The 11,051-nt window shown below is 53.8% G+C and overlaps 2 protein-coding genes and 1 long non-coding RNA gene across 4 annotated transcripts in view; 2 read left to right on the forward strand and 1 right to left on the reverse strand.

The window, feature by feature from the left end:
- Positions 1-728, reverse strand: part of TEX101 (testis expressed 101) — a 2,838-nt gene extending 2,110 nt beyond the window's left edge. Inside the window, exons 1-3 of one of the 2 annotated variants that reach the window (XM_077747373.1) lie at positions 665-728; positions 402-542; positions 87-281 (exon numbers count right to left, since the gene is read on the reverse strand). In XM_077747373.1, the coding sequence (XP_077603499.1) occupies positions 87-281; positions 402-542; positions 665-728 (400 nt within the window). Of the gene's footprint in view, positions 1-86; positions 282-401; positions 546-664 lie in introns of both variants that reach the window. The other variant, XM_077747371.1, reaches the window with a different exon arrangement.
- Positions 407-1,489, forward strand: LOC144217709 (uncharacterized). The gene is made up of 3 exons (XR_013330937.1): positions 407-567; positions 668-830; positions 946-1,489. It is a non-coding gene; the product is annotated as an uncharacterized LOC144217709 (long non-coding RNA).
- An 8,657-nt stretch (positions 1,490-10,146) lies between these two features.
- Positions 10,147-11,051, forward strand: part of CD177 (CD177 molecule) — a 5,670-nt gene continuing 4,765 nt past the window's right edge. Inside the window, exon 1 of the mRNA XM_077747288.1 lies at positions 10,147-10,213. Within this exon, the coding sequence (XP_077603414.1) occupies positions 10,147-10,213 (67 nt within the window). The remainder of the gene's footprint in view (positions 10,214-11,051) is intronic.

The following is an 11,051-nucleotide window of genomic DNA, read 5'->3' on the forward strand; positions in this document are numbered from 1 at the left end:
GGCCTAGGCCAAATAAAAACACAAAGAAAGGAGGCGAACGATCTTTTCAGGGGCTCAGAGAGTTTCTCGGAGTCCCCATCTCTCACCTCTGGAGGCTTCTAGGGTCTCTTCCAGCCTCCAGAATTCCTGAAGGTCTTCTCTGCTGTTGCACAAGGAATCATCACAGTAGCTGGAGTAGGAGACTGTGATAATGCCTGGGGGCGGGGAGTGCTGGACATATGTCACCGCCTGCGTCCCATCAGCGATGCAGCCCTTAGTGGCCAAAACTGCGGTCTTGGTCCCTGTTGGGGGGGGGAGGGGAGGGAAGAAAGAGGAGGGTGGGCCTGAGGTTTGGGGGAGAGGGAGGGGAACAGCACCGACCTGGACATACTCACCCCTCCTCTCGCCCTTTCTCATTTTACCTGCTTTAACCATCAGAAGGGATTCCTGGCAGAATGACCCGCTCTCACAACTCTCAACCTTCTCCGTGGTCCAGTTAAACACACTGCTTGGACCCTCTTCTATACTGGTGGACACACCCTTGTGACAGTACAAGTTCTGCACTGCTGGGGAGAAGGGGAGACCAAGGTGAGTGCCTGCCCTTCCCGGGGGGGGGGCGGCGTCAGCCCTCCGTCACCAGAGACCAACCCTCCGTTAACTCTCCCCGGACGCCCGCCATTCTTACAAGCCAAGGAGGGGGCTCCCAGGAGGAGGAGGAACAGCAAACTCTGGACCCAACGGGTCCCCATGGCGTCCCTGAGAGAGGGCTGGAAGAGCGGCTCAGGATCTGTGATGTGACACAGAAGAGGGGACTTTTCAGCCTCACAGAATGAGACTGCAGGGACCTTCTGGTAAGTTCAGACACTTCTGCACCACAGAAGACCGTGACCTCCACAGTCGGTGTGTCCCGATCGAGCCTGCAGGCTTGTGCAACGTAACACGTTCGCTGCGCCTCGGTTTCCACAGCTGCAACTCTCCAACCCAAACACCTGTTCCCCGAAGGCAGAGGACGTCAACAGCCCGGGACCCGCCAACCTCGGGACCCTGGAGTCCGGCCCAGAGGCACCTGCCCCCACGCACTTGAGAGGCCGGGTTCAAACCTATGTTCTCCCAAGGCCCGGGATTCTCAGCCCCCAGCCCCCGCCGCCCAAAATCGAATTCTGAGATCCCCACCCTGTTCTGTCTAGGGGTCCAGGGGTTCGGGTTCCAGCCGCCGCCATTTCCCGCAGGGCCCCCAGCCTCCCTTCCTCTCAGGCCCAGGCGTCCTGGCGCCCAGCCTCCTCTTTCCTCAGGACCCAGGGTCCCCAGCTCTCCTTTTCTCCTTAAGGGACCCAAATTCCACCTGGCTTTTGGATAATCTCACAAGAATCTTAACGGAGTTGAAGGAACGGCCTAGAACGGCTCTCCCGCTCCACTTGGCCTTCGCTTCTTCTCTCAGAGACACGGAAGGCGGGGCCAGCTTTGCCCAACGGGTCACTCCAAGCCCCATTGGCCGATGTGAACGCATCTAATGAGCTCATTGGATGAACCCCAAGGAAGGCCGCACCCCATTGGCTCCGGAGAAGTCTCTTCCCGGCAGGGTTGGAAGGCACGCGCGCAAGATGGCGAGTGTCAAGCGAGCCACGGGGAGGGCCCGGGGCCTTAGCCGGTGTTTGTAGCACCAGGCGTGCAAGGCAGGGTGGGCAGCGCGTCCCCAAGTGGCTTCGTTGACCCTTTTCTCTCGTTGGGCCATGGAGTCTCTGCTTCTCCAGCCAGGCCATGAGGTCAAACCCTTGGCCATCACCCACTGGACTACTCTCCCTGTCCAAATGGCCTCCCATGTACCCAGTCTGGCTTCTGCCCCAGCACCTACCCTGTGGCCATGGTCACTGGGAGGCAACTTGACCTCGTCACCTTCACTTGCAGTGGTTCCCGCCCAGCCCGGGCGCCTCCCTCCGATCGCATCACGGCACCGCACCCCCTCCGTGGCCTTTCTGGAAGGCTGAAGAGAGAAATGCAGGCTTCAGACTTCTTTCCCGCATCCTTGAATGTATGCATGAGCTTAAACGATGAGGGTACAGGTTGCCGTTAGGGCCGACCCGCGTGGCCGCGCCACTGCCGCGAATAAGACGTTGCCGTTCGTTCAGATTTCTTGTTCATGGCTGAAAATTCTATTTCGTCTATCTGTAAGCTTTCCAGATGTGTATGTAACAGGAAGCAAAGGTGCCCTTTGTGTGTTTTCAGAGTTGGTGCTGTTTCCGTGAGTGCTGTGATGTAAATGAATATTTATTTTGAGTAGAGAAAATACCACAATGAAAACTTAAAAAACCTAGAAATAGTGAATACAAATATTAAGAGAAAGCGATTTAGCTATATTAGGAAGACTATTATGACCTTTTAGAAACCGCCGAAAAATTTTTTCAAATATTTATTTTTGAGAGAGAAAGAGATGGGGGGAGGGGTAGAGAGAGAGACACAGAGGATCCAAAGCGGGGCTCCACACTGCAAAGCAGCAAGCCCAATGCGGGGCTCCACCTCTCCAACCCCGCGACTGTGAGATCAGCACATGAACTGAAGTCAGATGCTTAATCTGCCAATCCTCAGGCACCCCCCCAAAATGTTTTCTTTTCTTTTCTATTTTATTTATTTTTATTTATTTATTTTTTAAAAATGTTTTTATTTATTTCTAGGAGAGAGAGAGAGACAGCGTGAGCAGGGGAGGGTCAGAGAGAGAGGGAGTCACAGACTGAAACAGGCTCCAGGCTCTGAGCTGGCAGTCAGCACAGAGCCCGACGCGGGGCTCGAACCTACGAACCCCGAGATCATGACCCAAGCGAAAGTCGGATGCTTAACCGACTAAGCCACCCAGGTGCCCCTATTTTATTTATTTTTAATGTTTTATTTATTTTTGAGAGAGACAGAGCATGAGCGGGGGAGGGGCAGAGAGAGAGGGGGACACAGAATCTGAAGCAGGCTCCAGGCTCTGAGCTGTCAGCACAGAGCCCGACCCAGGGCTCAAACTCACAAATGGTGAGATCATGACCTGAGCTGGAGTCAGATGCTTAACCGACTGAGCCACCCAGGCACCCCTTCAAAGATTAACCCAGGACCAAAAAAAAGCTGCAATTAGGCTATAGCATAGCTCTAATTATTTCATGTTTTAACATTCAAAACACTAAGAATAGGCATGTGATTCATGGGATGAGAAATAATTAGGTGTCCGATGCCTTTAAGCCCTGGACTACAGGACAGGAGGGGTAGGGATCATTAGGAGGCGGGAAAGGATACAGCACTTTACAGCAGGGCCGTGACCGGTCCCAGCCTTGCCCCAGCAACCAGTCCCCAGGGGTTAGAGCCCACAGATTTCAGGGGAGGGGTGTCCAGGCTCCCCGGGAGCCTGGCTATTCTGTCCACACTGTCTGGTTGATTCTGGAACCTTTGGCAGTTCTTAGAGTAACTGAAGGGACCGTCTTTTTTTTTTTTAATATTTTTATTTATTTCTAGGAGAGAGAGAGAGAGACAGCGTGAGCAGGGGAGGGTCAGAGAGAGAGGGAGACACAGACTCTGAAATAGGCTCCAGGCTCTGAGCTGGCAGTCAGCACAGAGCCCGACACGGGGCTCGAACCCACGAACCGCAAGATCATGACCTAAGCAAAAGTCGGTCGCTTAACCGACTAAGCCACCCAGGCGCCCCCTGAAGGGACCGTCTTGATTGATGCCTCTTAACAAGGAGCAGACTCACGGGACAGACAGTCTTTAGTGCTCACTGTGGTTTTGATCCTGCCTCAAGAGCAAAGGGAAAAGATAGCAAGATACTCACTTCAAACACTGGGTCCCTGATGGCTCGCCCCTAGTTTTCTCATCTCTCAGGAATCTGTGGGTCCCTGTTCCCAGACCTCTCCTTCCTCAGGCCCAGGAGTCCTGCCCCCAGCCTACTGTCATCTGGACCCAGAAATCCAAGTCACAACCCACCTCAACTCTCAGCATCTACATGTAACATGAAATAAGGTACCCTTTGTGTACTTTCAGGATTGGTACTATTTCTGGAAGTAAAGCTATTTTAGAGAGAGAGAAAGAGAGAGAGGGAATGGGGAAGGGCCAGAGGGAGACGGAGAGAGAATCTTTAGAAGGCCCCACATCCAGCATGGAGCCTGATGCAGGGCTCAATCCCACGAGCCTGGGATCATGACCTGAACCAAAATCATGAGTCAGATGCTCAACCAACTGAGCCACCCAGGTGCCCCATGAATATATATTAAGAACTTTCAACTGGGGACAGTTAATATTCAATATGATTACTAATATATTATTAATAAAGATACTAGGGACAGTTAATAAAAATATGAAGGGGTAGTTCTGGTCGCAAAGACCCTGTCCCTTAGGCCCTGGGGGTCTGAGCCACCCTCCCATCTTATCAGGACTCAGGCTCCAGTGCTCACCGCCCTCGGTCTCTAGAGTGCGTGGGTTTCCTGCAGCACTGTGTGACTACGGGGGAGGGGTGGGTCCTAGCACTCGGTCACAGCTGCTAGTGCGGGTCCAGTGGGGTCAGGGGGAACCAGAGGGCAGAGAGGGCGGTGGGAGCTCCACAGCCACCTGCTTCGAGCTCCAGAATCTTGTCTCTGTGCCCTCATCCCTCCCTATCCCTCTGACAAGTGCTTGTCCTGCCTCCGGTCCTGGTCCCACAGCTGGCCTCTAGCCCCTGTCGTGAAGATCATCCTAAGCTGGCTCTTGGCCTGGGCATTGTTTGTTGGGGTCGTCGTAACTAAGTGCCACCACCTGGGACGCTTTGGTATTGGCGAAAGGTATTGTCGCTCATAGTTCTGGAGTCCGGAAGCCCACAGTCAAGGAGTAGGCAGGGTCGGCTCCTTCTGAGGGGTGGGGGGGAAGGTCTGTCCCAGACCTCTCTCTTTGGCTTGTGGCTGGCTATCCCCTTCCTGTGTCTTCACATCTTCTGCCCTCTATGTGTGTCTGTGTGCAGATTTTCCCCCTTGTAAGACTCCAGTCATGGGGCGCCTGGGTGGCTCCGTCATTTAAGCGTCTGACTTCAGCTCAGGTCATGATCTCACAGTTCGTGGGTTCGAGCCCCGTGTCAGGCTCTGTGCTCATAGCTCAGAGCCTGGAGACTGCTTTGGATTCTGTGACTCTCTCTCTCTGCCTCCCCCACCTTCTCTCTCTCTCCAAAATAAACATTAAAAAAAATTTTTTTTAAAAAGACACCAGTCCTACTGGATTGGGCCTCACCCTAATGGCCTCATCTTAATTTGATTACCTCTGTAAAGACCTTATTTCTAAATAAGGTCACTTTTGGAGGTCCTGGGGGTTAGGACTGCAACCCGTGTATTTGGGGAGAGGGGGACACAGCTCAAGCCCTCGCAGAGTGTTGGAGAGATTTGTGTTGCAGTTGAAGTAGCTGGGTGTGGGATCGCGCTCCAGGGGTGTCCCAGTTCTGGTTTGTCATTTCTTTTCTGTCTTAGCCTCATTCCTGACTGTGACTGTGCAGGGGTCATCCCTTCCTGTCCCGGCCTTTCACCCGGTTCCATTGTGAGATGGGAAGCGGGAGACACCTGCCGGTGCATAGGTCTGAATTCGAGGGGACGCCGCGGGATTTCACCTGCCTGCAGCTCTGCCCCGTCTTTGACAACTTTGAACAATGACACAGTGAAAGATCTGAGATCAGCCCGTGTCTGACCCTCCAGGACCCAAGCTTGCAAAGGCGATCATATTCTTGAGTCACAGTCCAGGTCAACCTTGGATTTAAAGCGGAACTTGGGGGCGCCTGGGTGGCCTAGTCGATTGGGCGTCTGACTCTTGGTTTTGGCTCAGGTCATAATCTCATGGTTTCATGAGTTCGAGCCCCACATCCGGCTCTGCACTGACAGCATGGATCTTGCTTGAGATTCTCTCTCTCTCCCTCTCTCCTTACCCCTCCCCTGCTCGTTTTCTCTCTCTCAAAATAAATACAAAATTTAAAAATATTTTTATTTTTATTTATCTTTTTAAATATTTTATTTATTTTTGAGAGAGAGATACAGACAGTATGAGCAGGGGAGAGTCAGAGAGAGAGGGTGAGAGGGAGAATCCCAAGCAGGCTCCATACTCAGTATGGAGCCCGATGTGGGACTCAATCCCACAACCATGACCCGAGCTGATATCAAGAGCCAGACACTTAACCGACTAAGCCACCCAGGCGCCCCTCATCCTCTTATCTCTTTATGTCGAAGAAACTTTTCAATGACATTGGGTCTGTTGGGTCATATGACTTTCGTTCGAGTCCCTCCCTACTCTAGGATCTACTCAAAACTGGCAGTCTTGTGGGTTCTCTCAAAAGTGAGTACGAGTAACATGTCAAAATATGCTACACTTCCGCCCCCCCCCAATCTTAAGGGATCTACGTTTGTTCTAAAGGCGGCCATGTAAGGTGTAGCATGTTGTTTCAGAAGGAACACAGCAGTCACCCTCATCTGGTTTCAGTTACCCGCCACAAGCTGCAGTCTGGAAACAGATGATCCCCCTTCTGACCCAGGGTCAGAGGTCAGTACTAGCTTAACACTGTGTCTGAGTCCTCTGACTCATCACGCGGGCATATTATCATCTCACATCATCACACAAGGAAGGGTGAGCCCAGTACAGGAAGATATTTTGAGGAGACCACCTGCACATAACTTCTGTTACAGCATATGGTTATGATAGCTCCATTTAAACATGAGTCATTGTTGTTCATCTCTATTGCACCTCGTTTATAAATTAAAGTTTAGCGTGGGGGCACCCGGGCGGCTCAGTCGGTGGGGTATCCGACTCTTGATTTCGGCTCAGGTCGTGATCTCATGGTTCGTGGGTTCGAGCCCCGTGTTGGGCTCCAGGCTGACAGCGCAGAGCCTGCTAGAGATTCTCTCTCTGCACCCTTCTCCTCCCTCAAAATAAATCAATAAACTTAAAAAAAATTAAACTTCAGTATAGGTATGTATGGATAGGAAGGAAAGAGTATAGAGAGAGCTTGGAACTACCGTGCATTCGGGCATCCAGGGGGGCTTTGGAATGAATCCTCCGCAGATTACAGGGGGGCTACTGTTTGGGGACGTGCCCGGGACCTATGGGGCCCTAGGGTTTACACCAATATGATGGGTGGGGTTGCTGGATGTGGCGCCATTTATCTCCCACCCTCTGGCGTACACTTGTCTTGTTTACTGAATCATCAAGGATGCTTGCTACTTCTGTTCACTGTGTCTGATTCCGTAACACAAATCCATCCACAAAGTGGGTGAGTGTGATGTTCTGGAGCAAATCAGACGATCACGGTCCCTCTGAACTATATTACAGGACAGAGCAGGAGAGATGACCTCCTTCGTGGCAGGGATTAACGGCCACCCAGAGCCATCGTCCACATAATCCCTGCAAGATCTGAGCGTTTACTTGCCTTTGACCAGTGCCCCGCTCCCCGCTCCCCCAGATACGTGGCCTCCAGTCTTACTGGCACAGGGAAATGGTCACTGTCTACACCCATGGTTGCATTGCAGGGTCCTTCTCAAGTGGACCCGGCCTCCCCCTTCATTCATGAAGTCCCAGATCTATGAACAACCTGTGAGGTGAAGATAATCATCACCCTTATTGTACAGAAGAGGATGAAGCAATTGGGAGAGGGGAAGTGAGCGGCCCAAGGCTACACAATCAGGCAGCAACAAGATCCGGGGTAGCAAACAGAGTTTCACACACCCGAAACTGTAAGCCTTTTTGCTAAATAGCACCACGCCCAGCCTTGCATTTGCTACTTGAAATACACAAGACTCCCAGGAAGGTTGCCTTCATATCCTGACTCGATCCTACCTTGCCAGGCCCCTGCCAGCTTGCCGCTCTCGACACCCATCACCTCCTCCTTGCTCCAGCCTAGCCACCTGCTTTCTTTTGAATCCTGTGTAAGCTGGGGTGGGCCCACCCCAGGGCCTTTGCACCTGCTCTTGCCGCTGCCTGGAATGCCTTTCCCGCATGTCTTCCATGGCAAGCTCTTTCTTTTCATCCTGCTCTCAGCTCACAGGCCACCTCCTCCTGGAGGGCTTCCCTGATCCCAGTTCATTCACTTAACTTTCCCGTCACGTCGTCTTCCCCTGCCCAGCACCCAGCACCATTGTTTTTTTGTTTTTGTTTTTGTTTTGTGCTCACGTGTTTGCTCTGGGTCTGTCTCTCTCCATCCGATGTGAGCTCAGCAGAAGCTGGGCCTCATTCTTGTGGTTTTTCCTGAATCCCCAGCAACTGGGATGGGACCTGGCACAGAGTCCAGCTTCAGTAAATATTTGTTGACCAAAAGCAAGACATCGAATTGACTACGTGGGACCCTACGTGCCTCTTTGCCCACCCTTCCTTCTCTTCCCCCAGAAACACTGCTTCACGGGGGCGCCTGGGTGGCTCAGTCGGGTAAGGGCCCAACTTCAGCTCAGGTCGTGATCTCACAGTTTGTGAGTTTGAGTCCTACGTTGGGCTGTCCACTCTCCGCGTGGAGCCCACTTCGGATCCTCTGTCTCCCTCGCTCTCTGCCCCTCCCCTGGCCATGCACCTCTCCAGAGGGCGCCATTATTCCCACAGCAACAATGTGACTCATTGGGAAGGGGATGGGGTTTCTATGGTGCACACCTGTACAGACGTGGTGATGGCTCTGCTGCCATCTGTCACCGGGCATTCATTCATTCATTCATTCACTTAGCCAATCGATATTTATTGAACACTCACTATATGCCCTGTTTGTAGTCTCGATGCACTGGGAGATGGGGAAATGTGGCTCTGCCCTTGCGGCAAAGTTTGAACTTGCAATGCAAACAGTGAAATAGAATGTATGAAGATGTCAAAAATAAACACAGTCGCAAGTTACACGTTCATCTCTTTCTCCTCTGCTACTGCTCCCCCCACTTTCCTCTTCCTCATACCCCGCCCCCCACCGTCAGTTGGATAGCCCTTATTCTTCCCCAGCCCCCTCCTGCCCAGTGTGCTAGAGCTGGTTTGTATAGACTTGCAAAAGCCTATTGTTAAATATTTCAGAATGTTGCCAGCCGGTTGTCAAATGACTGGTAGCTTGAAATCAAACATGGCAGGACTATTTATACCACAAAAACAGGCCAACGTTGGGGCGCCTGGTGGCTCAGTTAGTTGTGTAGGACTCTTGATTTCGTCTCCAGTCGTGATCCCAGGGTCGTGGGATCGAGCCTCGCATTGGGCTCCCCGTGGAGCCTGGTTGGGGTTCTGTCTCTCTCTCCTTCTGTCCCCTCTCCTTTACTCATACTCTCTCTTTCTCTCTCTAAAATTTAAAAAAAAAAAAAGAGAGAGATACATTAAAAAAAAAAGAAATAGGTCAATGTCACAAGGCACAGTGTTGATGCCGTTTTCCTGAATAGCTGCATTTCCAGCACATTCCCTGTCCCCTTCTCTCTCTGGGAAAGAAACTTGGCTTTGTCAATGTCAAGGAATATCCTGTCTTGGACAGAGATTTACTTTCCGCTGCAGCCCCTCCCCTCGCCATACTTCAGCGCCCAGGCCGGTGGCGGGGAGGTGGAGACTCTGGGGCCTGGATTGCCAGGAGTGGGGAGAACAGAGGGAGAGAAATGCATGAGGGAAAGTCGTGATGAAGGGAATAAAAAAGTAAGCAACAGAAGAAAGAAGTGAGAAGCAAGAATCAGAGGTGGGCAGAGGTTGAAGCAGAGAGTAGCCAACAGCCACCCAACAATGTCCTCACAGGCACTTGGGCTATTTCCCCACCTGGGGCCAGGTCTCCGTGAGGAAACTGCCTTCCCCAACTACCCTGAAGCAGGGTGGGGGTGGGCAGCCTTAGAACCGGGCTCAGGAGGAAAGAGGGCTGAGTGGCCGGACCAGCTGGGCCTGGGGGCCCGGATGTTTCTGACTGCTGGGGGCCAGGGTGTCCCCTTTCCTGGCGGCCCGTGTGGGGAGATATAAAAGGGCTGGGCTCCCAGGAGAGAGGGAAGGAGCCAGAGCTGCAGCTGTCCTGACCATGAGCCCTGCGCTGCAGCTGGCTCTCCTGGGCGCCACCCTCATGTTGCTCCGTGAGTGAGGACCCTGACCTGGGAGGGAGTTTTCCTGAAGGATGGACTCAAGTGGATTTTTCTTCTCATCTCAGGAGCGCAGAACCTGACCTGTCAGAGCGGGACACTTGAGTTCCTGAGTAATGTATCGGAGATGCCCCCTCAATGGATGGCTGAACACGAGGTGTGCGAGAAGGGCTGGGGCTGCCAAGAAACGCTGATCCTTGTTGACAACGGTGAGAAGAGCCCCAGGGGCCCCAGGCCTGACTCCCACCCTTCCCTGGGAGAGACATCCCTCCCTGGCCAGTCCTACTGTGTTGTGTAGGGACTCAGCCACGGAGCTGTCCCCTCCTCAGCGGGAATAGCCCCTGGGGCGCCCAGCCTCTTACCCCACCCAGACTACCATCAGACCCTCCCTCAGACCCAGGGGTCCAGGCCCCCAGCCCCTCCTCCCTCAAGCCCGGGGGTCCAGGCCCCCAGCCCCTCCTCCCTCAGACCCAGGGGTCCAGGCTCAGCGTCCTCCTCCCTCAGACCCAGGAGGCCAGGCCCCCAGCCCCTCCTCCCTCAGACCCAGGGGTCCAGGCCCCCAGCCCCCTCCCTCAGACCCAGGAGGCCAGGCTCCCAGCCCCTCCTCCCTCAGACCCAGGAGTCCAGGCCCCCTGCCCCTCCTCCCTCAGACCCAGGGATCCAGGGCCCCAGCCCCTCCTCCCTCAGGCCCAGGGATCCAGGCCCCCAGCCCCTCCTCTCTCAAGGCCCTCCCATGCCAGGTTCCCAGAAGCCTCAGCTGCTACCCCTCCCNCCCAGCCCCTCCTCCCTCAGACCCAGGAGGCCAGGCCCCCAGCCTCTCCTCCCTCAGACCCAGGAGTCCAGGGCCTGCCTCTCTCTCTTGGCACAGGACCCCAAGTGTACATAGTATTCAACAAGGGCTGCACCCCGGTGGTGGATCAGGATGCCCGCATCACGGAGCACAGGGCAGGCCCTGGCCTCTCTGTCCTCTCCTACACCCACGTGTGTCGCCACCAGGACAACTGCAACAACCTGTCCACCACCCTCCCGCTCTGGACCCCGCCCTCC

The sequence above is a fragment of the Crocuta crocuta genome, unplaced genomic scaffold, assembly GCF_008692635.1.
Source record: "Crocuta crocuta isolate KB4526 unplaced genomic scaffold, BGI_CrCroc_1.0 scaffold334, whole genome shotgun sequence".
In the NCBI taxonomy this organism is placed as follows: Eukaryota; Metazoa; Chordata; class Mammalia; order Carnivora; family Hyaenidae; genus Crocuta; species Crocuta crocuta.